A 26,299-nucleotide genomic window follows, 5' to 3' on the forward strand; every position below is an offset into this window, starting at 1 on the left:
TAGATCTCCGGTGGCACCTTAGTTCATCCATTTTCCGTTTTGGTTTTGCCGCGGTCATCCGTCCCAAAGCCAGAAGGGAGAGAAAGACCCCGAACGCTAAGAGAGGAGGGAGGGCTGGGCCTGAGGCTCCGTCTGGGTCTTCGACTGGCGCGGGGGGGAGGGTTTCCCTTCTTCCGCACCTTGACGTGTTCCTCCAACCTTCACTTTTCATCCGCGATCCGACCCTGCTCTCCGTGACCTGAATGAACGGTGCCTTCAGTTTTGAGAAGATCTCTCACCTGAGAAATAGGACTGAGACTGCCACGAGCTAGCTGCGACCTTCTGGTCCATAAAGGGTGTGAGGAATAGGACTCTCCCGAGGATCTAGCTCTTCGCTCCTCCCTTCCTCTCTCTCACGGGGAGCCAGAGCAGGCAGCAGGGCGGTGGGTGGCCGCTGGAGGTCGCCGTGGCCCCGAGATACCACCAACCCGACAGAAATGGAGAACAGTTGATTCAGATTCTTAACCGATAGCTTCAGTTCAGGAGTGGGCCTGAATGCTTTAATAGCAGGCCCCAGGGCCATTATGTCCTCACGTGTCTCTTACAGGACACTGGGACTTTTACTACATTTAGTAAATTCCAGGAAAACTGGAACCTTACCTGTGTTCAGTGCTTTAACTCCAAGTTTTAAAACAGTGTTTGTTGGGACGTCCCCGGTGGTGCAGTGGTTAAGAATCTGCCTGCCAATGCAGGGGACACGGTTCGAGCCCTGGTCTGGGAAGATCCCACATGCCGCAGAGCAACTAAGCCCGTGTGCCACAACTACTGGGCCTGCGCTCTAGAGCCTGCAAGCCACAACCACTGAGCCCATGTGCCACAACTACTGAAGCCCGCGCGCCTAGAGCCTGTGCTCTGCAACAAGAGAAACCACTGCAATGAGAAGCCCACGCACCGCAATGAAGAGCAGCCCCCTCTCGCTTCAACTAGAGAAAGCCCGCGTGCAGCAAGGAAGACCCAACGCAGCCAAAAATAAAATTAAAAAATAAATAAATAAATAATATAAAAATTAAAAAAAATAAAACAGGGGCTTCCCTCGTGGCGCAGTGGTTGAGAATCTGCCTGCCAATGCAGGGCACACGGGTTCGAGCCCTGGTCTGGGAAGATCCCACATGCCACAGAGCAACTAGGCCCGTGAGCTACAACTACTGAGCCTGCATGTCTGGAGCCTGTGCTCCGCAACGAGAGGCCGCGATAGTGAGAGGCCCGCGCACCGCGATGAAGAGTGGCCCCCACTTGCCACAACTAGAGAAAGCCCTCGAACAGAAACGAAGACCCAACACAGCCATAAATAAATAAATAAATAAATTTAAAGTGGTGGAGGAGGAGATTAAACACATGTAACAAATTTTAAAATTTTTAAAAAAATAAAAATAAAAATAAAACAGTGTCTTCAGCCTAGCAGATGCTTAATAAATATTTGTTAAATGAATACTGAATTCTTCCAGGACGATGATTGTACTCTATCCATTCCCAGCACTTACTATAGTGTTTGGTGATTACAGGGGTTTCAGCATTTGTTCTGTGCTCTATCACAGGCTTCCTAGAGTACAGAACTTAATTCGTACTACATATCCCTTTCCCCAAATCAGGGGAAATACGAAGGCTGCATGCAATTAATACGATGTTTTCTCGGGGGAGATATCAAATCCTAAACTTCTGTGGGGTTGTCAGTACTGTATGTGGTAAAGATGAGAGGGGCTCCAGATAACAGAGTCAGGAAAGATACAGTCAGGAGGATGGACAGGCCAGGCTGGATTCTGGGCACGGACTGAACCCTGTCATGGGAGGGGAAAGTTTTCCTCACTCTCCCTTCCCTACTAAAAGTCAGAAGCCAGCACCCTCTTCCAGCAACCTTTCAAAACTGGGTCCTAGGATCTTCTTGGTTTCCATGAGATGGTAAAGATACAGACAGTGGGCTTCGCTGGTGGCACAATGGTTAAGAATCCGCCTGCCAATGCAGGGGACATGGGTTCGAGCCCTGGTCCGGGAAGATCCCACATGCCATGGAGCAACCAGGCCCGTGCGCCATAACTACTGAGCCTGCGTTCTAGAGCCCACAAGCCACAACTACTGAGCCCCGTGCCACAACTACTGAAGCCCGCATGCCTAGAGCCTGTGCTCCGCAACGAGAAGCCACTGCAATGAGAAGCCCGTGCACCACAACGAAGAGTAGCCCCTGCTCACCGCAACTAGAGAAAGCCCGCCCACAGCAATGAAGACCCAACGCAGCCAAAAATAAATAAATAAAATAAATAAATTTATAAAGATACAGACAGTGACACCAGAAGCCACCTACAGATTTGTTAAACTTTATTTCCTCTGAGTCTCTGGGGAGGCAGCAGGGATGTAAGGCGAAGTGGCAGCAGCTGCAGGGGCCTGAGCAGAGCTGGTGCTGGGAGGGGCCGGCATAGGTGGGACAAAGAGGCAGCGTTTAAATATTCAGGGCTGAAAGCCAGCTAATGGGTCTCCTTCATCTGTCTTTGGATTTTGTGCAGCATCTCCTGCATCCGTCGCAGCTGGAACAGGCACATGAATCAAAGTTGGGCCTTTCAGAGAGTCCTATAGATTTAGAGAAGTGCCCCCAACCTCTAATCCCTTCAGCCAGGGCCTTGGTAGCCCTGAGGTGTGATGGAGTCTCTGGGTAGAACCACTAAGCTACCAATCCAGGATCCAGATATGTACCAGGGCCAGGGATATTCCTATTCCCAAACCAAGAGATACTGAGGGTTATGATTAAGCAGGGGTCCTCTCAGGCTGGCAACCCCTACCGTCCCACCCAACTCTCACCTCCTCATCTTTCTCTCGGATCAGCCTCTCGGTTTCTGGATCTGTCCCTGGTGGGACAGCAGGAATGGGGAAGTCGGTGCCACTCTCTCGAGTCAGTTTGCTGAGGGGGAGGGGAAAGGGGGGTTGGTAAGGCTAGGGAGACCCCAGCACCTGCTTGGATTGAGCCCAGAGCCTATAGAACAAAGGAAGGGCTTTGTCTCACCCAAGGCTGTGCTTGGGACCCCACCCCTGCCAGCTCTGTCCTGGCCTTTGGCCATACTTGCGATTCCGTTCTTTCACCACCAGGCGGGTCATGCTCTGGATGCACTGTGCCCGGTAGTTCTCATAATGTGTCTCCCGTGTCACGTCCTTCAGGTCCTGCATGTGAGTACGCACCAGCATGGTCCGCAGCTTCACAAAGTCGCAGTGCCCTGGGTTTTCCACTGCACAGCAAGGCTAGGGGTCAGCCAGGGGCATGGGTAGAGGAGAACCACTGAGGGCAAGGAGATACCCTGGTCACAAGCTCAGTGCTTTACCTTCCACAATGCCCCAGGGGTAGAGCCGGCCCCGAACTCGCCGCCCTCTGGCCTCTACCACAGTGTTGCTCCCAATTACAGCAAATGGGATGCTTTCCTGGAAGAAGTTAGGGGTGTCTGTCAACACCCCCATTCTCACCTGTTCCTTTCCACCTTTATCTTCATCTTCTCTGGTTCATTCTAGGAAACCAGGGTCCTCTTCCACCCCAATAGCCCACCCTTATATAGAATTCTACTTCCCTTTTCTGCCCAGAAGAAACAAGATGAGAAAGGGATGCCCTGGGGTGGCCCCACCTTTAGGGCTTGGTCCTGTAATTTGAAGTCCTCATCCTCGTCAGAGTCACAGTCTGGGAATTGGTAGACCTTGATTCCAAAGTGCTCAATCTCCTCCCGGATCTGGCAAACACATGAGGGGCCCATAGTTCTGGGGACCCCATCCTTTCCAGAAGCCCACCTGCTCCCCTCCCCCACCAGCTTCCCTCACTTTGCGTTTCTTGCGCTCCACTTCTGGAGGTGTCAGTGTGTCCGCCTTTGCCAAGATAGGCACGATGTTGACCCGCTGATGCAGGGCCTTCATAAATTCAACATCCAATGGCCGGAGCCTGGGGAACAGGAAACTGTGACCACCTGCTAGTGGCAGCCCTGCCCCTGGTGCTCTTGGCCTGTTCCCTTGGCAACACCCGGTGGTGTCAGGAGCCTCAGGCTCAGACCATACCCGTGGCCGAAGGGCGAGATGAAGTACAGGCAGCAGTGCACCCTGTTGTCTTGGATGTTCTTGCGGTTCAGGCCACTCTCATCTCGGAAATACTGCTCAAACTGCTGGTCGATGTATTCTGCCACAGGCTTCCAGCTGGGGCAGGGACAGACAAGCAGAGAAACTGGGATTGAGGGCTGCCTGGTGAGCTCTGGGACTGCAAGGAGCCCACGCCCCGAGCAGTCTTTTCAAGACTTTGCTACTCCCCGACTTGCTTTATTACATCTTCAGGGAGGTACCTGGGTGGGACAGGGGTGCATCTCAAACATCCTGATAGAAAATCAGACTAAGCACACAGACAGAGGTCAATAAATACTAGCTTGATGAACGGAAAAGAGCCCAGGTGACCAAACAAAGCAATAAGACTAGCAAGGTGCCGGCAGGTGAAAACCAACTGGAGGCCAGGGCAGCCCTAAGTCAGGTTCACAGTTCAGCCTCAGAGCCTTTGTTCATGTGGTTCCATCCTCTCCTCCACCTCTCCAAGCCCCCTCCATCCTTCAAAGCCATATCCAAGAACCATCTCTTCCATGAAGGCTCCTGTGACTACAGCAATGCACACTGCTCTCCCCTTCCCTTCACCACACACAGAGGTATATATATATATATATATATATATATATATATATATATATATATATATATATATATATTCAACAACCTCAATTTTCAAGTCTCTTGCTCTTCTGTTATTGAGTTTCATCCTCACTGATAGGTGCCCTGATGGGTGGACATTATGAGCATCATTATTCTCATTTTATACATGAAGAAGCTAAATCTAGAGCTGCTAAGAGACTTAATCCAGATCACTTTAGCTAGCAAATTCTCTACCCACTCAAGCCCCTGGCCTTCTGACTCCTAGTTCAGTGTGTTTGCCACCACAAAGCCCAACTCATTTACTAACCTAAGTTTTTACCTGATTGACACACGTTAGAGACCTGCTGCCCCCCCCACTCCCCCACTCCCACTGCCACTAGACTGTAAGCCTCCCAGTGACAAGGATTATTCACACTTGTTCTGCATCCCTTAACACGTCCAGCACAGGCTGGACACCTCGTCTGTGCTCAATAAATTCCTGCTGGTTGACTAAATGAGTATATGTGGTGGTACACTGTAAACTGTGAGGTGCCAGGCAAGTGAAATTATTATTATTATGGAAGGCAAGAGGAGGTAAGACTGATTGAAGGAGAGAGTGATACTTGCTAAAGTAGGAAGCAGGTGCCGGTTGGGGCTCGAGTTTCAGGGCGAGCCCAGTTTGCTGAGACGTAGTCCCAGATCCGGAAGGGTGGTGATGACTGGAGACCACCTCAATCCAGCAGGACTACTTACAGAGACCATGCACCATGTACCAGCACAGTGTGTGGCAAGAATGTAAGAAGTGGCCTTCCCCTCAAGGCTTCGATCATGAAGTTGAAGATGAACCAGTGTGCTGAGCCGAAAGTCACGTGTTGTAATGATCAAGCACAAATGGAGGGGGTAGTGGTTCAGAGCACAGAAAGGTCCGTAAGGGTCTGATCAGTCTGTGAGGCAATTATACAGGGTCAGCTTCCTGGGCGTGTGACCCGTGCAGTCATACTGGGGCCCTGCGCTCAGAGAGGCCCACATTTGGTTTATTCTCTGCTGTGGCCATGCTGAAATTCTTAATCATTTTGAACAGGGGACCCCACACTTTTATGTTTCACTGATCCTGACATTATCATCTTAATATTCATGAGTATAATGTACACAGCCCTGTAAAAACTGTACATCTTTAATGCATATTCACATGCATCTTTCTGGGTTGATTTTCAGATCAACTGGGTGAGGTGGTAAGGCCAGCATTTTTCAGTTGAAGAAATGGGAATGTGGTCATTTGCTCAAGATCACGCAGTTCCTAAATGCTGAATCAAGATCTGAACTCTCAGTCTAGGTGTCTCAGCACCGCCCTGCCTAACTCCCTCATCAAAGGCATCACCTTTTCTCCTGTCCTTATCACCCATTCTCCTCCTCATCTACTCAGGTCTGTCTGACTGACCATTATCTAAGCATCCTTCTAGTTCCTGAAAAAAATGTCAGGGATGATTGCGGTGGGGCTGGCAAGCCACCTTTTATTTTGGCAGGTGGCCTAGAGGGTCCCGGGAGTTTAAACAAAGTTCCACCCTTTGCCTCTTATTTCTCCCCTCACCCCTCCCTCCACGCACTCTCACGCCTTTAATAACTTGCTTGTAGCAACTAAAATGTTGCTGGTGAAAGGAATGGAAGGAGGGACGGTGACAACTACTGACCACCTACTATATGTCAGGCTCTGTGCTACACGTTTTCACATGTGTTTGCTTTCTTGAGGCTCTTCTTTCCTATCTGTGTCCTCAACCCCATTCTAGAATTGTGGGTCAAGTCAACGGAACATTAGAGATCATCTGTTCCAAGGCCTTCCCTCTCACTTTACAGAGGAGACAGCTGTCCGGTAAAGGGCAGTGGCACGCTCGAGGGCACAAACCCCTTCCTCTTGACAATTGTGGGTGTGTCTGAGCCTATGTGCGCCCCTGTGTGTGTGTACGGAGTTGGTAGGGGTCGGGGCAGGGTCTGTGCTTGGTCAGACATACCACTCTGTGTTGTTGACCGCATCCCCAAAACCCGGTGTGTCCACAATGGTGAGCCGCAGCTTCACACCCTTCTCTTCTATGTCCACTGCATGTTTAGTGATCTCCACTGTTTGCATGATCCGCTCTGGAGAAGGGGGAAACTGAGGCCAGGGCAAGGGCAAGGACCTGCCCAGTCAGGACACACCACCCACCCCAGCCAGTGCTGCCCAGACTGCCTCACCCACACTGCCCCCCTTCCCGCCCCCGGGGGCTGCCTGGGGGCCTGTTCTCTGGGAACCAGCAAGGAGCACATTTCCCAACACAGGAAATGCCGGTGGCTGTTGGCTCTGGCCCCAGCCTCTTCTCTGCTCCCGGCTCTTTTCTCGGATTCCTGGAATCCTTTGGGGGTCAGAGACTCACTCCAAGAGCAGGATTCTGGTCCCTGCCCTGCTTCGGCACCCAAATCTTTAGGGAGCTGGCTGGTGGGCTGCCAGGCTAAATAGGCCTACAGAGAGATGCCGGCAGTCTCTCTAGGAAGCCACAGCTCCCTGCTTGCTGGGGAAGGCCCCATCCCTCAGAGCCTGCAGTCAGTTCGATTTCCCAAGTCAGCTCTGCCTGCCTGTCTCCACGCTCCTCTCCTTTCCTCACCTTCAGCACTGAGGAGTTTCCGGTCCCGGTACAGATCAGTGAGGAAGAGGCTATTGACGAGAGTGGATTTCCCCAGACCAGACTCTCCTGACAGGGGAGAGAGGACAGAGGCACCAAATCAGATCTGTAACCAAGAGGCAACCCCACCAGACCAAGGTGGCGGGGTTGCGGGGGCAGCTGCTCTCTTACCTAATTGGGAAGAGACTAACTAAACCACAGCAGAGCTGGAAGGAAGCAGAGGCAAGAGCTCGTCCAGCCTTCTCATTTGGATGAGGCCCAGAGAGGATAAGAGATTGCCCAAGGTCACACAGAGAAAGGCAACTACTAGAAAACTGAGGGTTAAATGTTCTTTGTACTTCGTCACCACCCCCTCCCCTGCAACGTATACATACTTTTGGCCACCCATGTCTCCCAGCTATTTTGCAAAAAAGGCACAGCCCCTGGCTTTCTCCTGCCCTACCCATACCCACTCCCCACATATAGACCATCCCCACTTGAAACACCTCTTGCCCAGCCCTGCCCTGCCCCGCCCCTGCTCTACCTGCCACCATGAGGGTAAAGTCAAAACCTTTCTTCACGGACTTTCGATGGACTTGATTGGGGAGGGTCGCAAAGCCCACATACTCCTTGTCATCCTAGTGGACGAGAAGGCAGAGTGCATCAGGGTGGAGGCAGAAGAACCCCAGGACCCAACGCCAGCCTGAAAGAGCAGTGCCAGGCTCCTTTGAGGCCCCATCTGGGGCTACCAGCTGGGTTCCTGTCCCTGCTGATATTGTCAGTTTCCAACGTACCTGGGGGGTGACACTACAGAGTTGGGGCCAACACAGGACAGAGAGGGGCTCCAGCTCAGCACGCACATGCGTGCGTGCACACACACACACACACACACACACACACACGTACACGTCCACACACACTCGGGCTCCCTCTGCTCCCTCCCTGGGTCCTCCTGCACCAGCCCACTGAAAGGCAAGGGCAGGGCTGGAGGCTCTACCTCAGAGGAGTCATAGGGATCGAGCTTGCCCCACGGGCTGCGGGGCCGGGCTGAGGGGCTGAGAGGGGCTGAGGCAGAGATGTACTGCTGGCTGTCAGAGGGCTGGGGCCACGAAGGGGGTCTGAACTCCAGGTCATCCTGGCAGAGGTCCGAGGCCTGGGGCCTCGGCTCCAGGATTTGGGGCCTGGACACCCAGGTCTTGGCCTCTGGTTGGTGGTAGGTCTCGCTTCCTGGGAAATCCTTCACGAACTTGTTCAGTTCTGCATCATCCGCGTCCTCCAGAAAGCGCTTAATCTGAGGGTTCGGGGTGGGGGGGGGGTAGGCGGGCAGGTGGCAGGAAGGGAAGAATGAAGGAGGAAGACAGGAGAAGGCAAGAGGGAGAAAGGAAAGCACTTATGGTTAGAAAGGAAAGAAACTGCACAGGCGGCCAAGCCAGAGGAAGCGCTCACCATCCCTCCCGCAACTGCTCACACGCCTCCCTGGTCCAAGGGTCCAAGAGTCCAAGACGTCAGGAAAGGCCCTGGGTCCCGCAGCAGCCCTGGGCAGCCCCCAGAGCCCTTGCAAAGTGCTCTGGGGAACTGAGTAGCTCCAGCCCCAATGCTCCCTCTCAACAGGGTGCTTTTTGAGGCTGCCCTTTTGAGCCAGGACCAGGGACTGCCCCAAAGGCCAGGAAGTCAGGCCGAATGAGGGGGAGCAGACAGAGGCATTAGAGCCGAGAGGAGAATGAGGCTCAGGACTCAAGGAGAGTGCAGACAGCCAGAATGGGGTAGGGGCAGGAAGGAGTGAGGGCGGGGGAGAAGGGAGCTGCCAGCCCCAGGCAAATCAGGAGCCAGCAGGGGTCTCTTCGCCTCCTGTCACTGCAGCCGCTGAGCTCTGGGACTGAGGTGCAGACTCTACTGGAGGTGCTCACTCCCCAGGACTCACTGCCCAGAACTCAGTACAGCTGACCTGACCCCCCTTATTCCAGACACTGAGCCACACAGAGCCTGAGCCTGGGCCCCAGGAGCGAAGGGGAAACCTGCCAGTGGATGCTGGGTGTGGGTGAAGGGGAGCTGGGAGGGACCAGGTGAGGGAGGACAGAAGGACACTTCTGACAGCCCCCAACTGTGAGGGATGTGTAGAGGGAAGCACCCGCAGCTGCCCCTTGCCCGCTGTGCCCAGAGATAGGCTTTAGCCTGCAGTGCAGGAGAGGGTCTGGTCTCAACTGTGAACCACACGGGTGGTAGGCCGGGGGTGGGGGGGGCTGGCTCCTCTGTGGAGACCTGCTCCACTCCATCTCCAGCTGGGAAGACAGGCCACCCCCACCCCTGCTCTGACCCTCAGCTCCAGACCCTAATGCCTCCTCTCTCTCCCTTTGGGGCCAGCCCCCGTTGCGGAGTGCCTGGCGGTGCTGGGCTCAGCTCGGCCTCACAAAACCCACGTGCCTCCCCCAGACAACGGACAAGGGCCGGCTTCACAGTCTGACTCACCCTCTGGGAATCAGCCAAGCCAGCGGGGGCTACCCCAGGCCACTGCGGAGTCCCAGCCAGGGTGAGGGGAGATAACATGGCCGCGGCCTTCCTGCAGGCCCCCGTTTTACAAAGGGAAGAACTGAGGGATGCAGTCACGCTGCCAGGTTTATGCAGAGGGAAGGGACTGGAGGGGGAGGCTAGAGGGGAAAGTCCCCTAAGAGCTACTTCCAGGCTGTGGCCTCTCAAGTCCCCATACCTGCTGATAGCCGTAGTCTCCAGGGCTTGCCTAGACAGGAAAAGGGGTCTTTTAGATGGAAACTGGAACCAGCAGGTAGGGGCCAAGTGGCCAGAAGAGACCGTCCTGAGGCAAGCCTGACCCAACAGGCTTTTTCTTACCCACAGTATTTGTGGGGGCCGGTGGGGTGACCATACATCCCAATTTATGTTTGTTGTTCTGGCATAATTGCCCCTTTTCACTCTGCAAAGTGTCCCAGCTTGGACGATTAATTATATGGCAACAGAGAAGGGATGGGGCTGGGGATGGCAGGTCTTGTTTACTGGCAGCTGAAGAGTCTAGGGAATTCGGGGAAATCCTGCCCCTCTGCACAACCCCACAGTGACCCAGCAGTCGGTCTGGGGGTCAGGCTGAGGGTGGGAGAGAGAGGACTGCACTCCGCCTGGTTTTCCCCAGGGGCACTGAGCAGCAGGGCAGCAAGGGAGAAGGGAAGGCACTGATGGAGACCCCCAGCCCTTGCAATCTTCAAGTAGCGTCACCAGGAACCCAGCACCACTCTCCATGCCAGGGAGCTGCTCATCAGCACGGAGGGGCCCACAGGGGCTCTAGACAAGGAGTCAGGACACGAGGGGCCTCACCTCCTGTCTGTCCTTCCCTGCCCCCGGCTCCGCCAGTGACCAAATCATTTTCTGACTTTGACCCCCAATCCCAGCCAATGCAGGGGGAAGACAGGGCAGGTCCACCCATCTCCCAGAGCAGCACCTTACCCCAGCTTCAGTTCTGTCCTCAGGGACAGAACTGCCTTGCCATCCCAGTGAACGGTCCATGTCCCACGCTTCAGACTCCCTGTCAGCAAGCTCTAGGTCTAATTTTATCTCCCAAGAAAAGTTCCTCACACACAGAAACAGCCTGGTCTTGATGCTCTTGTTGTAATCCAGCGTCCTGACTTGCTCCTTTCCCTTTCTCTCTGACCCCCCTGTCTCTGTCAGGGGCCAAAAAAGCCTGTGGAATGTCCTTCCCCAACCCCTCCTCCTCCCTTCCCTTGGCTCCCACCCTCCACGGACAGCTCAGCTGCAGCAGGATCACTCGTTTTTTCTGCAGTCCCCTCCTCCTCTGATTGGCTGCCCCATGATGCCTGCCCGCTGCCTACCCCGATGGGCACAGCACCAGCTTCCCAAGTCTGTCTGCAACACAGGCTCTTGATCCACTTGGCCTCTCCTGTAACCCCCAAGGACACAGAGGGTTGAGACCTGTCCCCAAGGTGAGCTGGTCCATCAGTACATGGGGCAGCTACCCAGGAGACTCCAGTCCCAAAGGATTCCAATCTCTTTCACCTTAACTTCAAGCAGTGCTGAAGTAGTGGGGGGTGTCCTATAATCCCCTGGGTGTATGTTCTCTTAGGAATGGCCCCACTTTTCTTCCCAGTGTCCCTCTGTGTCCTCTCATTGGAGAACCTCACTGCCTTCAGAAATCTGCCCCTAGATTTCCCTGCAGAGAGTCCCAGCCACGGAGAGGCCTTTGCTGCAGGGACTCCTCCCATCCTAGGATACCTGACCTCTGACTCATGGGGACCTGTATCACTTTCATCACCCCATCACTTTCAGAGAGTCAGCAGGGGAGCTGCTAACACTTGGTCTCTGAGGGGCATGAGTTCAGGTCAAGGAGAGACTGGGATCCCAGAGGCTTCAAAGTTGCCGATTAGGTGGGAGACAAATTGAGGGACCTAACTGGGAGTGTGCAGATGGAGCACTTGACTAGGAGTCAGGAGGCCAGTGTTTCTGGTTTGGCTAGAAATACCCTTTGTGATTTTGAATAGTGTCTTAATTCCAGGGCCTTAATGTCCAGTTGTGAATGGCCCTTCCTTGCCTCCCAGGAAGGCTGGGGAAAGAAAGCACTCCCAGATGACAGATACCTCAAGCTGCTTTGAACCTGGGGAGAGAAGGTACATCTCAAGTCACAGGATGGTTATTAATGTTAGCCAAGTCATTCTTTCTGCATGCCAATTAAAAACCCCTGGGGCTCCTGGGCTGGGGAGCTCTCCCCACTGATCTCTGAAGCAGCTGGGTGCCTGATCTCCTTTCACAAAGTGACCCTCATAGAGAAGTCTGGCTTGACATGAACCCAGTCAGCTTAAGGACTGGGCTGGCTTGAGGCAGGGGCCTGAGGCTGAGGACTCTGGTGGTGACGGGGTGCCTTTAAATACAGAGGAACAGGGTGGCCTCAGCCAAGTTGAAGCACCAAGACCTCAGCTGAACTGAACTTAGTGTGTGGCAGAAAAAGCCCCTCTCGGCCCCTGCACTAGGGACACTTGGCACTAAGAACAATCAGTGCTCCCCCAGGCTTCCATCCCTGGTACAATCAGTCTGTCCGTCCCCATGTGAGGAGAAGGATGGGGGCAGGGATAAAGGCAGGCACCACTTGGCCTCTCCCAGGAAACCCCACTTTGGGGAAGGTCACAGTGTCACCAAGACTTCCTGGCCAAGACTTGGGCCTCGGCCTGGACACAGCTTGAGAGAGAAGAGCCCAAAAGGTTGGCCTTTCTAGACCTGGAAGCTTCTGATTCCACAGGGCCCAGGGAGTTCCTTTCTGGAGGCTGCCCACAGCCAACATCCTGCCCCACAGGCTGGTCACGGATCTCCTCCTGCTGTAAACAGCCTGTGCTTCCCAATGCAGAGGGCAAAGGCTAGGGGGCTTCCAGACTGGGAGGAGAAGCTGGCATAGGGCCTGGAGGCCCTGACACTCAGCATAATGTGTTTGTGGCAGGCTCTAGCAATGATGGCAGGAAAAGAGCTTGCACTCTCACAGCCAAACATCAAAACTTCCTACCTGGGGGGTCTTCAGGGAGGTTGGCTGGGGTTACTGTTTCTCCTCCCACCACAGGCAGGTGGCAGGAATGAGTTCCCTCCACCCTGCATCACTGCAGAGGGACCTGGTTTCGGGGGAGGGGGTAGGATGCAGCAGGAGGAAGATTCCCCATGGTTCCTGTCTCAGAGGCAGAGGGATATAGCTGATCCCACGGGGTAGGATGGTGGCTGGGCCTCCCTCTCTCCGAGGTCCCTGGGCAGACGGTGTTGTGGGAAGGGAGGGCCCAAGCGTCTCACCATCCCTCCTAGGGAGTCAGGCAGTGTTTGCGGGCCTCCTGTGTGTGTTTTCCAAGGAAGTTGGTGCTGGTCCCTGAGCCCAGGGTAGGTGGGCGAGGAAGAGTCACCCAGGTAACAGCTGACCCAGGCAAGGGTGGGGACTCTCACCTCCGCCCCTGCCTGACTCACTCACCCCAGCCCACCAGCGCGTCTCAGCCGGCGCCCCTCCCCACCCAGCACGGACCCACCCCTTCGTCCAAGAATGGGGCAGCACCCCGGTGGCCGGGGCCCACTCCATGTCTGCTCGCATCAGAAGAAGAAACTTGGGAGCAGCGACGCAGCGCCGTCCGCCAGCCTGCCTGTGCCCGCGGCAGGCGACAGCGCCTCCCGCCCCGCACAGCCTGGACTGCGGCGCCGCGGGTCTCGGCGAAGCCGCCCGGGAGCGGCGGGCCCTGCGCGCCCGGCCCCGCCCCGCGCCCGCCAGCCTTACCATGGCTGCAGCCCGGGCCGGGCCGGCTCCGCCTGGACAGCGCCCGAGCGACCCGCGGCCGGAGCTGCGTGCCGACCTCGCCACACCGCCTGCCCCCGCCCGCCGCCCCGAGAGCGGACCGGCCGGGGGCGGGGCCCGGCGGCGGGGGCGGGGCTGGGCTGGGCGGCCCCGGGGCGGGGCCTGCACCTCCGCGGCGCGGGGAGCCGGCGCAGGCTGGGCAAGGTGCGGCTGGGCAAGGGGCGGCCGGCCCGCCGTGGGGCTTTGCAGCTCTCGACCCCCGGAGACAGGGTGCGGAGAGGCGCTCGGGACGGCTTCGCTGGTCACTTGGCTCTTCCTTACTCAGCCCCTAAAGAGTGGCCTGCACAGGCAGCGCAGCACCGTGGGGGCTTGAGCCAGTCCCCAAAGAAAAAGGAAGGGCCCACCTGGTATCCCCAGGAGAAGAAACCTTTGGAAGGAGAGGGGAGTTTGCCTCACAGGTTGGAGAGAACCGATCAGTTACCCCGGAGAGCCCACAAGGTTTGTGGGAGTTGAACCCAGCTGATGTCCAAGTTACCGATTGTCCATACCCTCTGTACACCTCCTAAGGTGGAATGTCAGACAATCTCCACCTCCAGCCAAGCTGTGAAGAAGAGACAGGAGGTTCCCTTCGTGCAGGACCCTAGATTAAAGATTAAAGAGGATTTGCTGCATAAGTTATGCTGGGATCATCTGTTGGAAGAATGGAAGGGAGAGGCTGAGTGGCCTTTCCGGGGCAGTGAAGCCTTGCCTGTGGCTGTGGAAGGTGGCGAGGGCCTCAGGGGAGGCCATGCTGGGCAAGCAGGTGAGATGCTGTGGGAACAGATGCCCCAGCAGCTTTAGAGGCATTAGAGGCTCAGAAGGGTCAGCAGCAGCTAGGAGAAGATAGATGCTTAGGGGGTGGGGAGTTGGTGGGGATTTCCTGAGCTAATACAGGTCTGAGCTGGTCAGGCTTCTGCGGAAGTTTCCAGCAGCATGCCCCTCCCTGGCTTCCAAGAGTCCTCTTCCAGGGCAGACTGACTGGCTTGAATACACTTTAGACAAAACTGAGGCCACAGGCATGGGCCCCTCCCTCTATTGGTAGAAGTGCCAGAGGCCTGCCTACACTATTTCAGTCTGATCCGTGACCCAGTGGTCTTGGTTGGGATCCGTCAAAACTCAGCAGAGAGAGGGAGGGGGCCTGGGTACCACAGGTGAGATCAGGTTCAGAAAACATGGGGCTGCTATTGAATATTTGGCAATGGTGGGCTGGAGGATAGAAAGGGTGTCATTGCTTAAAGAAGTGCAGGGAGCCCAGGTTCGATCCCTGGTTGGGGAACTAGATCCCGCAGGCATGCTGCAACTAGGAGTTCGCATGCCACAACTAAGAAGCACGCATGCTGCAACTAAGAAGTCCGCATGCCGCAACAAAGATCCTGCGTGCCGCAACTAAGACCAAGCGCAGCCAAAATAAATAATAAATAAATTAATTTAAAAAAAAAAAGAATACCTCTTGGATGCTTCAGTCTGCAAGGCCTGGACTGTGGGTGCTGGGCCCAAGGGAGAAAGCCTATGTCAAGGAAGACAGGCCCTATCACAAAGCCTTGTTTTCCACAATCATAATGTCCCTCCTTCCCCCAGTTCTGGCTGCTGCTCAAGTGTAGACACAAACACATCTCAGCTAGCAGCTCATCCTCAGCTGCAGCTGGAATCCCAGCTCTGCTCTGGCACCTGCTGCCCGGACCCCAGAGAGCCCTGTGTTTCCTAAGGCATGTTGGTGCCAGCTTGCTTTGAAGGAAGTGAGGCCCCAAAAGAGGAAGGGACCATGGAACTCATCTCCAAGCCAAGAATCTTGTGGTCTTGATGGTCACAGGCCCAACATGAAGCATGGGCTGGGCAAAATAAAAGCCTAAGGTAGACTCTGGGTGACTCTACCTATACAACCCCGCATGCTAGCCCTGCAGCAATTCAGGGGTCTCCATGAGAACTTGGCCTGGGAGTAAGTCCCCATGCCAGCTCTGGCAATTATCTCACTGCCTGAAAGTCCCTTCCCCTCCCTGTGCTTCTGTTTCCCCCGTTGAAAGAGAGGATTGTTCTACCCTCAACTCCAGCTCTCATGTTCTATATTGGGACAGGTAGAGTCTGACACTTGGTCAGAAGCAGGGCTGAGATATAGCAGCCCTTGTGTGAATCACTGGTCACTGTGTGCTCTGTGCCACCTCCAGCCAGCAGGTTGTCTGGCCAACCTTGCCTCAGTGCCCCTCAGCTCTTGGAGCTCTGGTTCTCTCTTGAAATTCAACATCCCGGGAGTTCCCTGGTGGCCTAGTGGTTAGGATTCCAGGCTTTCACTGCTGGGGCCTGGGTTCAGTCCCTGGTTGGGGAACTGAGATCCCGCAAGCCATGCAGGCAGAAAAGAAAGGAAGGGAGGGAGGGAGGAAGGAAGGAAGGAAGAAATTCAACATCCCACCAGGCATCGATGTCCTTGACTAGGGTACAATTTCCGGGGCACTGCTGGGGTGGGGTATTCAAGCCAAGCGTCTGGAGAGTCGACACATACCTTGCACAGAGGGTGATTCTTCTGGGAAACTCATATCAGCAACCACGGCCCCAGTCTGCTGTCCTGGGCTCCCTCTACTTAGATCAGGCTAACATGGTCTTTACGGAAAACCTCCTGGCCCCCGCTCCACTGGATCTTTCCTGCCCACCCATGGGTGAAGGGTATATGGCACAGTGATGGCAAACAAGGATGCTGCACTTGGGCCAAGCCAGGACCCAGGTTCAAAGTCAAGAATAAAGAGTAATTACCACCAGAAATCAGGATTTCAGATCTGCCTGACTAGCAAAGGCCACATTTGCCTCTCGGTAGCAGTTCCCCTTAAGCGGTGCAAGAGCTAATAGTACCTCTGCCCCAGAGGTGTTGAGTCAGTGATGATACAGTCAGAGAGCCCTGGTGGAGCCAAACGTCTATCTATCACTGGCTTGTGTCTTTCAAGGAAACCTTAGTCAGTCTGTCCAGCAAGGTCTGTGCAGAGGCAAGAAACCAAAATATCCTAAGCCTTCCCTTATTGCTCCCCAGTGTCCCATGATTCTGGGGCAGGCATGAGATGTGGGTGGCAAGGTCAGGGAACGCAGTTTCCTGGCACCTGCTGAACGGCCGCAGCAAGGGACAGTTCCAGAGCCAGCAGGGTGATAGAAGCCAGCCAGAGGGCCCTTCCAACATCCTCTCTGCGGCAGGGCAGGGCACAGGAGGCTCAGGGATGGAAGGGACTTACACACCTCCTAATACCACTACCCCCTGCATGTCTGACTCCCTTCAAGTCCCCCTCCCTTGACCTTCCAGCTTCTGCTCGAATATCTTCCATGGCCAAAAACTCACTGACTCTAACAGCTGCCCTTCAATCTTTGGGTGGTGAGTTACCAAGGTCTTCACTATACTGAGCCCAAATCTGTCTCCCCCTGGTGTTTACCCTCCAAGTGCCTCCATGCTGGAAGCTTTGCTGACTCGTTACCCTGGACTTTGTTTGCCCTTTGATATTCACTTCCTTTCAAGTGACCCATCTGTATACTTTTCTCTCCAAATTAACCACAAGCCCCTCAAGGACAGGGAGTATGTTTTCTATTTTAACCTCTACTCACTTCAACTCAGTGAATCTGTCACGCGATGTCTGCCTGGGTGATCAGGCCTCTGCCCCCAAGAGATGTCTGATCAATATGGATTGACCGAGAGGAATCATTGCTTAGTTTCCACTCTGATTTTGGAGTACAGACGAGCCTTGAGGCTATGGGCTTCGCTGACCCATAACCTGCCCTTCATTCTGGCTGTTTACCAGCTCACGCTGACCTCCCAGCCTCTCAGTTCAAACGCAGAGACCCAGATGTTACCCCCACTACAACCTTTCCTCTCACAATTCTTGATATCTAACGGTGCTACTGAAATATCACGAAGTTATCTTCCAGGAATATGTGACTACAGAAAAAGGGTTTATACACCACATACGAACCCCTGGGGCAAGATGCTCCCTAGAGCGCTCCAGGCATTGATGAGCAAGCTCTGGGCCTCGGTGTCTTCATCTGTGAAATAGGGAGAAAAAGTCTACCTCGTAGGTTTGCTGTGAAGATTCACTAAGGCAATACACTTAGCGCTGGTATAATCACTGAAATGAATGGCGGCTATTATCTCAGCTAACACCGAAATTATCAACACCAAACTAGCAACTGTCAACTGTGACTATTTCAAATGCCTTCCCTCCAAAGAATGAGCATGTGCACGTGTAATGGGTGTAGAGGGATGGGAGAAAAGCCTTAGTCTAAAGTGACACTGGAATGACCATGCTGCCACCAACTGTGGAGTCAGCTTCTCCAGCTAGACACCACTCTATCTCCAGAAAACAGGTCTTGGTTTCAGACTTACTGAACCCAATTCCCCAAAACAGCCACTGTTGAGACCCCTGGAGCTAGATGACTTTGCCTGTGGTAGGTGTGCCAAGGAAATGACTTTGGCTGATCCAGTCCTTCCATCTACAGTGTCAGAGTCTGAGCTTCCCTCAGGAGCTGCCTTGCATTCTGTCCCCCTCCTCCAGGCCTGCATTCAGCCCCCAAGGTGCAGCTGTCTCTTGCTTCTCCCCTCATGGCAGCTGGGCCAAAGGCAGCTGAGCAGAGGAGGGTGAAGGGACATGATCATTTCTGTCACTCAGGACAGCCTTCTTCTGGCTGAGCAGCTGTCAGATGGCTTCTGCGTTACAGATTGGCTTCCTCATTTGAGTATGCACCTACCCTCTGAAGCCAAGCTCCCTAGTCTACTCAGGCCCACTGTCTCTCTTCTTACCTGAAAAACCCACCATTTTAAACAGCACCAAACTACTCTGATAGAAATGTGTAATGTTGGAGATGGGTTCCAGGCAGGGAACCAAGTAGCTTCTGGAAATACACTAGAAAGTCCAAAATGGATGTGGCTGATTCTTCCCTATGTGTGCTCATTCTGGGCAGAACAAAAAAATGAAGGGATTCTGCCATCAAGCTCGGGAAGAAGGCATAGCATTTTCCTGCCCTCATTGTACGGACAGAGGGAGTAATCTGCCCACGTCTCCCGGTGGAGGTAGGACATTACCCCCCTGCCCTGTGCTTCCAGAGGCTCTTGCTGAGGCATACCACACCATCTGTCCTAGGCTGACCAACTGTCCCGGTTTGCTCAGGACTCAGGGAGTTCCCAGGATGCAAGACTTTCAATGTTAAAGTCAGGAACACCCGGGGCAAACCCTGATGAGTTGGTCAACCTAGCCTGTCCCCAGAATAGCAAGTCTGGGCCAGAGGTCTCCAGCCTCCCATCCTGCTCTGGGCTTGACTGCCCATGATAGCTGCAGTGAACAAGGCACCATCTGACAGGAAAAGCAGCGGGGTAGCGAGGGTCAGGCTGCTATGAAAAGCCTCCCAAGGTGCCCTGCCCCATTTTCAGCAGCTCTGCTCCATCCTTTCAAAGAACCTCTTCCCTTTCAACTATGAGCCTCTGTACAAAGCAAGAGAAAATGAGGGGGTAGGAAAATGATTCTGGGGTTCCCTCCAGACAGCCCATATCCTAGGATTCTGTTAACATCCCCAGGAATGCGGAGTCTCCCTGTGCTGCTCCGAGGCTCTGGGTTCTTCCTTGCCAGGTTAGTCTACCTGAGCAAAACTTCCCTGTGACTCAGGAGCCAAGAAGAGGCTGGCCATCCCATCCCCCAGGGACAAATGACATGTCACCCTTAAGATACTGAAGTCTGCTTAGGCATCACTGAAACAGCCTCTTCTTGTTCCTGCTGTTTTCCAGAGTTGATTCCGTGCATAATTGATACAGCAGGGAGTAGACCACCTTGTTCCCTGACAGCACATCTAAGGGTGAGTAGGTTAGGTGCCTTGAGGACACAGGATCTTGGGACCAGGGCAGCCCCTCCCAACAAGAGCTGCTTTATTCCAGGGAATTCCCCAGGGTTGTGTGAGAAGACAGCCCCCGCTGACCGCATAGGGCACCCTCAGGACCTTCCTATTGAGCTTCTGCTAGTTCTGATACCAAAAAAAACCCCACCAGGAATGTTTCCCTCAGTCCAGCATAACCTCCTCCGGAAAGACTCCAGTCCCTAATGTCCCAATCCAAGGATGAGAAGCATCCGTCTACCCTGCTCCTTAGACAGAAAGGTCTTGAGGGGCCGCCTGGGAGGAGGCTGAATCACACTCCGTCCCCAGCTGTGGACCCAGAAGGGCTTGTGAAGCTCAGCGACAAACAGGCTGCCATCCACGAGCCAGGCGCCGTGGCTGGGCCACCAGAGAATTCCTGCCGGGAATGGAATCTGCACCAGACTCCACAGCCAACCATTCCTAGATGAGAGGAACCAGAGGCCTTGGACACCAGCACCACAGAGTCTTCATCCTGGGACTGCCTGTGGGCCATGCAGCCTAGGGAACAGTCTGAGGAAGGCCTAGCTCTTGCACACCCTGTGGGGAGAGTACCGCGCCCACCTCCATGCCACCCACTTCCAGAGATCCAGAGAAGACCAGCAGGCCCCGCCGCCTGGGAGTCTTCTCTTCCCAGCTTCTGGGGAGCAGCTCTGCTGCTGAACAGGCTGGAGAGCTGCAATTATCAAGACAGGATAAGAGCTATTTTGAGAAGGAGCCGTCCTGCTGCCAAGGCTTTTGACTTCCTAAACTAAAACAAGATGCATAAAGAAAGAGGGCAAGCTGGAGAAAAACAGGGAGGAACTTGCTCTGTCAAAAGCATCATATCCTGAATGAGGGGAAATACTAATCCCTTCCCAAAGGTATAGGTTTGCATCAAGGGGTGAGCAAGAGGCTGGCTAAGATATCCCCCTGGCTTCGGGAAGCAGCGGGTAACCTGACCGCCTCCCCGCAAATTCCCTGCTGACTCCCTCTCTCCTAAGACCCTCCGAGAGCACTTATTCAGTCTGTTGCATTCACTTGAACATTTGAGCACAGACTATTTCATATTGTTGTTTAAATGTTTCCTGCCCATATGTCTTATCTCCCCATCCAGATGGTAAGTTTCTCCAGGCCAAAGAATGTGTGTGCTGTGAGGCTTGAATGGTTTCCTCAGTAGTACCTAGCAGAGTGCTAAGCATCTGCATAAAAACTGTTTATGGAAGGAAGGGAGGAGAGGAGAAAGTAAAGAAGAGAGAAGGGCAGGAGGGAGAGAAGGATTTACTGTCCTGCATCGAGGTAATCTCTAAAAGTAGCTGCTCCCACCCACAGCTGAGCTCAGGGCACAGGGCTAGATAAGCGGCCATGGCAGAGGGGGTGGCAGCCGCATTTGTGGCACATCCCCTGCAGCTGTTCTGTTATCTGAGTTCAGGCTGTCCTCCCCTGCCACGCACACATCTCATTTGTTTTCCATCTGTAGTCAACTGCCCATCCTGGGCTAGTCCATGAATGGGCTAGTCCATTAGAGGCCATGCTGGACTTTGGGTAAGGGAGAGATATGGCAAGAGAAAGAACGAAGGCAAAAGAGCTTGGACTATCTTATCAAACATGGACCAAGAAGAATGAAAGTACTTATAGGAACAACGCACTGTGAAATCAGGACACTCTTTGCCAAATTCAGGACACAGGGCTGCCGAGAGCAGAGTTCACCTTGTGCCTTTCCAAGTTGAGGACTCAAATAGTGTGTAACCCAGAAAAGTGTCCCCTTTCTGGAGCGCCCTAGGCTGGAGAGGGGAGAGCCAAGCGGGGATGGATCCAACCTATGGCTTCCCAGACAGCCTTCCCACAGAGCACTTGGCAGGATTCATCGTTTGCCAAAAGGTCTCTACTCTTTCTCTCCAGCGTTGCAACTAGCTCTGGTACCTTCATGTAAATGCCCCTCTGGGGAGATGCAGCCCCATAGGTGCACAGCTTGGCAAGTGGAACACAGGCTAGATGTCAGCCCCTGCTTCTCTGCCAGGTGCCCTTGTGCAGTGAACAACCTGCCCAACCATAGGGAGCACCTCTGTCTGTCTCCTTTCACATCTGCTTCCATTAAAGGGTGAGAGAGGCACTTGGATAAGGGGGAGCACGGAAAGATGGGAAGTAACTTCCCAGGGGCGTTCTTACCTCCTCATCTGTCATAATGGAGAGAGTAGAAGCCAGGCATTCCCAGGGGGGCAGCAAATGGAATTCAGAGAGTGCCAACAGGAGGGGAAAAAGAGAATTTTACTAAAGATGTCCAGTGGACTTGGGCACAACCTGGCCCAAATTCCTTCCTAGTCCAAAGTGGCCCAAATAACAACGGCTAGCATTTACTGTATGCTCACTGTTGCCAGGCACCATGCTAAGTGCGTTACATGTAATAGCTCGGCGAGTCCTCGCAAGAACCTTAAGAGGAATCCATTGTTCCTAACAACAGATGGGGAAACTAATGATTGGAGAGGTAAAATAACTTACCCAAGGTCACAGTCAGAAAACAGTGGACACAGCGCTCAAACCCAATGATATAACTCCAGAGTCCTTATTCTAAAAACCTCTCCTTTATGGATCTTTGCTCTCCTGAGGGGCAGGACTGCTGGTGGGGACTGGATTGCATTCCCAGGGCTCTCTCCTCTCTAGGAATGTCCTCATCTAGAGCCCTGGCCTCTTTTGTGCTCACAGGGCTGGAGCATGTTTTGGTCCATAACGCTTGAAGCAGGAATTCCTTGCCACTAAGATGCTCTGTATTAGGACTGGTTCCCACCTTCCCTCCTATCAGAGAGGTCAAGAGCACAAAGTGAGTGGGGGGGGGGGGGTCAGACCCTGGGGATTCTCAAGTTGGCTGGCTGCAGGACCCACTGATGTCCTCACCTAGACATCCCTGGAGAGCCTGCCAGGGCAGCAGCCAATAAGTACCTCCCAGATCCTGGGATGGGGGCTTGAAGAGGGTTCTGAGGAAGCAGAGGGACACATGGGGAGACCCCCTCAACCTGAATAAGTTTGGAGTTAGCCCTGAGTAAGACCATGAAGTAGGTAGCTTGTGTTAACGGGGCTTTTGATGTCTGCTTTTTATCACATGGTAGGTAAAGACCAGCTAATCTGAAAGGCCATGGGCTTAAATCGTTCTCCATTCCAAAAGTGACTCCTTCCCATCAAAAGGAGACTCTTAAAAATGAAAAAAGTTTCCAAGTCCCAAAGGAATGACTCTAATGGTAGAATTTTAGGCAAGATGAGAAGTTCCTCTACCCCTTCAAGTCAAAATCCCAGCATGTACCATCCTAACAGATCTAGCTCTGTGGATACAGAGGCCACCCTCCCAACTGTCCTCCTGCCTCCCAGCCCCCCAGAGTGGACCCACAGGAGGGAAAAGCACAGACCTTTTAGCCACCAGATGACACGATTGTACATTTCCTCAGAGACATCTGAAAGTAACAGAGATTGTTGCTTTTTTTTTCTCTCTGTGGGATACACGCCCCCTCCCCTCACTACATAACATCTCCCTTTCTAGCTCCACATTTCTCCACACAAAGGTGCCCTCAGCCCTTGATGTCTCCAAGAAGCTCCTCCAGCCTGAGACTAAATGTCACATTCCCACTCTCCCTCTCCCTTTTTCCCCACCCTCTCTTTGTGCCACTGTTAATGCCTTTCCCCGCTTGGAAGTCTAAGTCCCAGCTCATTTATGCCCCACTTTGTTGCCAGAATATTTACCTGAGGGCCTTATTCTCTTTACCAGCCCTCAACCAGCTCAGTTCTTTATCTCCACTCTCGGGAAGTAGCTTCCCACCCTGCAAACCACTCTCTACTACCCTCCATTGAAAGGCTAAGCAGCCTTGCCTGGAAGAGTCAATGCCTGACGCTGGCCCAAGCATCGTCATCGATGTCATTAGCTTGGAGCTCAGAGAAGCTGGTGGGGAAGGAATGGAGCAATGGGCTCAAGGATGGGTCTAACTTTGGCTCTGGCAGGAGGGCAGCTCTGAGGCCCAGAATACAGAGGGGGAACTTCTTGCCCACCCCAGCATCCCACCTCACTAAATCGGGGCTGCACCTGGGTAGTCCGCTTCTTCACATACCCAAGAAGAAAGCACTAAACCTTTGAATGGGTTGTTTGGAGGTGTGCTTGGGGACCTGTGGCACTTCCCTCCGTGGTTCCGGGCTTGGAGACTCCTTTGGTGATGGTGGTGGTGATGGACTTGCCTTCCTTCTCTGGAACATCAGATCCTCACAGAAAGGGCTTGATTCCATTTCAAAAAAGGGCATTGAAAGGTCTACGGGAGAAGGGGACTTAGGCTCGGAATCAAGTGTTATTGGCCGGCTTTGGGGCATTTCAACTTCAGGGTTGAGTAAGGCCCACCATGAGGAGTCTGGCCCATATCTCGGTAAGGACCGAGGGGGTAAGGGCCGAGGGGTCAGTTCCAGTTCTGCATGGACAGAGGGCTTTCCAGAGGGCTCTGGATGCCTAAGTGTGGGTTCTGAGGACACATAAGTACTTTTTGAGGGTCTTGTGGTATGCTGCTTATAGATGGGCTCTGGACTGACAAACGTGGAAGATTTGCGGGGGCTCTCAGACACGGCTCGAGATGTCACACGGGAAGCTGACTGTCCCCCGGGGGAGATGGTGACCCTTCGGCCACCCTCACTGTCTCCTCGGATTGAGGACTTCACGTTGGGCTCCACTTCTGATGATATTAAGACCTTTGGGAAGGACTTGGTTTCGGTGTAGACAGAATGCTTGCGGATAGACTCAGGCTCTGGGCTCATAGAAACTTTATGTCCACCATCCAAATCTTTAAGGAAGGAGAGTCTGAGGGATGATTCCAAGTTCATACTTCTATGCAAGGCCTTAGGTTCTGTGTAAATTGAGTTTTGACAGCCCATTTCAGATTCTTGGCCAGGGATCCTTCTCTGGGTTGGTCGAGAGTCTGTACAGATGCGGCTGTCGCTGCATTCTGGGCTAGAGGGTCTCCTTGGAGATCTGATATCAGCAGCAGTCAAACTCTTTCGAGTGGGCTCAGTTTGGACTGCTTCATCCTTTGGATAAACCAAAGGCCTACGGGGAACTCTGATCCCTTGTGGGTACTGGACCTTGGAGGGTGGGTCTTCTTCTAAGATTGTGAAGTTGTCTTTCTGGTCGACAAAACTCAACCGGCGAGAGGATTTGGCATCTGGAATTAATGAGTAGCGATTATTGATATCACGCCCTGGTTTGCTCTCACCCCCTCTTCTAGTTGCTTCCTCTCTGGATGTACTAACATTCCGCTGCATCTGGACAGCATGGCGGTATGCTTCAGATTTTGATCGGGTCTCGGTTCGACAGCTGGGTGCTCCAGAGACGCCTGGCCCTGAGTGGGGGGAGCTAGATCGAGGGTAGTCTGATGCTAAATGGGGAATGGTGGAATGCCCAGCTTCTGATCTTCGATGGGCTGAAGGGATCATGGAGGCCGTGCCACTCCGCTGGCTTGAGGCAAGATCGTATGCATGTCCTCGCTGAGGGGTTGTGTTAGTAACCTCGGCCCCTTTCTGTGCTGAAACTGCTACCTTGGACCCAACTTTATTTGTCTTGACCATATTATAGATTGTGCCTCTGTGGGTAGAGCCCATATTTTACCGGCTGGCTTGTATTCAGGGTCCTAATGAAGTCTGAATATTTACCCTCAGTTTTAAAACCTGCTGTTCTTGCACTCCCACAGAACTGGCTGTTGTTCTCCAAGTGTCTCAAATAGTCCCCTTAGCTACCTGCCTGGTGATGTCATAAAGGAAGGAGCCTCCTGTTAAATATTCTGGCATACACCCACAATTCTTCAGATACTCTTACGCAGTAACTGCAAGGAAACTGGATTTGTCTTTGGAGCTGACACCACCAAAGCTTTGACCAAGTTCTCAGCAAAACAAGGATTTCCTGGTGTGTATAACGAAGGCTCTAGATCCCCCCTTACTCTCCCCAGATTCTAGAAATTCCCAGAGACTCATCCAGAGAGAAGGAATCAGCCTGAATATGCTACTAAGGCAAGGCTACTTAAATCAATCACACTGTGTTAGCCCCAGTTTTAATAAGGTGCAAGGTACAAAATTGTCCCAATTTGGTTTGGAACTGCACTGTATATAAGTCAAAAAAATAGAACTCCAGCTTTTTACAGGTTTCATGGGTGATTTGGTTGGTCCTGGGGTGAAAATCCAGGTTGCTCAAATCATAAATTCTCACACATTCTTGGCCCAGGAGTGAGTGTAGGACTGTAGAAGGGATTTGGAGTCAGTCATTGGTTTCAATCACAAATGGCTATTTGTGTACCTTGGACAAGTTACTTGACTTGCTTGAGACTTGGTTTCTTCATCTGGAAACCATTGCCTGGTAGGTGCATGTCCCACAATAAATGTTAGTGTCCTTTCTCATGATTCCCTCCTCTCAGCTATCATGATCAGCTGGACTCCAGTTCTTTCTTGATTTGAAGAGTGACTTTCCAACGTGGATGACCATTTTGGATAAGAGAGAGACACTGTCATCTTTCTCTCCCTTTCACACACTGGTTCTCTCTCTCACTCTCTGACACAGACCCTACCGTATCCAGCATTTCACTGTTGACTCTGAAGGGTCATGGCAGTTATGGGATGTTCAGAATCGCTGTTTCTGGATCTTTATATTCAGCCTTGATTAGAGACATAAAGTTAAAATTTTTAAAAATCCACTTTTTTTTTTTGGATGCACTGTGTGGCTTGCAGGATCTTAGTTCCCCGACCAGGGATTGAACCCAGGCACCGGCAGTGAACGTGCCAAGTCCTAATCACTGGACCACCAGGGAATTCCCAGAAAACCCACATTTTTATGTATCAGGAA

At 53.2% G+C, this 26,299-nt stretch overlaps 1 protein-coding gene and 1 long non-coding RNA gene across 7 annotated transcripts; one reads left to right on the forward strand and one right to left on the reverse strand.

Moving 5' to 3' along the window:
- The first annotated feature begins 18 nt into the window (after nt 1-18).
- Nucleotides 19-1,344, forward strand: LOC309618428. Its single transcript, XR_014238468.1, has 2 exons — nt 19-324; nt 732-1,344. It is a non-coding gene; the product is annotated as an uncharacterized lncRNA (long non-coding RNA).
- A 988-nt stretch (nt 1,345-2,332) lies between these two features.
- Nucleotides 2,333-25,059, reverse strand: SEPTIN4 (septin 4). 6 transcript variants are annotated; one of them, XM_082372056.1, is made up of 14 exons: nt 23,541-25,059; nt 22,848-22,892; nt 21,619-21,626; nt 8,296-8,589; nt 7,843-7,936; nt 7,302-7,388; nt 6,675-6,798; nt 4,057-4,191; nt 3,826-3,943; nt 3,636-3,737; nt 3,342-3,438; nt 3,086-3,248; nt 2,827-2,926; nt 2,333-2,555 (listed from the first exon to the last, which is right to left on the reverse strand). In XM_082372056.1, exons 1-14 carry the CDS (start codon nt 25,033-25,035, stop codon nt 2,496-2,498), a joined length of 2,922 nt encoding a protein of 973 aa, XP_082228182.1. In that variant the 5' UTR covers nt 25,036-25,059; the 3' UTR covers nt 2,333-2,495. The 6 variants fall into 6 exon arrangements, with proteins under 6 accessions (XP_082228182.1, XP_082228178.1, XP_082228177.1 ...); XM_082372052.1 differs by lacking the exons at nt 21,619-21,626; nt 22,848-22,892; nt 23,541-25,059 and adding exons at nt 10,003-10,032; nt 10,749-10,910 and having other exon boundaries at nt 7,870-7,936; XM_082372051.1 differs by lacking the exons at nt 21,619-21,626; nt 22,848-22,892; nt 23,541-25,059 and adding exons at nt 10,003-10,032; nt 10,749-10,908.
- Between the last annotated feature and the right edge of the window lie 1,240 nt (nt 25,060-26,299).

This window comes from Balaenoptera borealis (assembly GCF_965194805.1).
Source record: "Balaenoptera borealis genome assembly, chromosome: 20".
Lineage (NCBI taxonomy): Eukaryota > Metazoa > Chordata > Mammalia > Artiodactyla > Balaenopteridae > Balaenoptera > Balaenoptera borealis.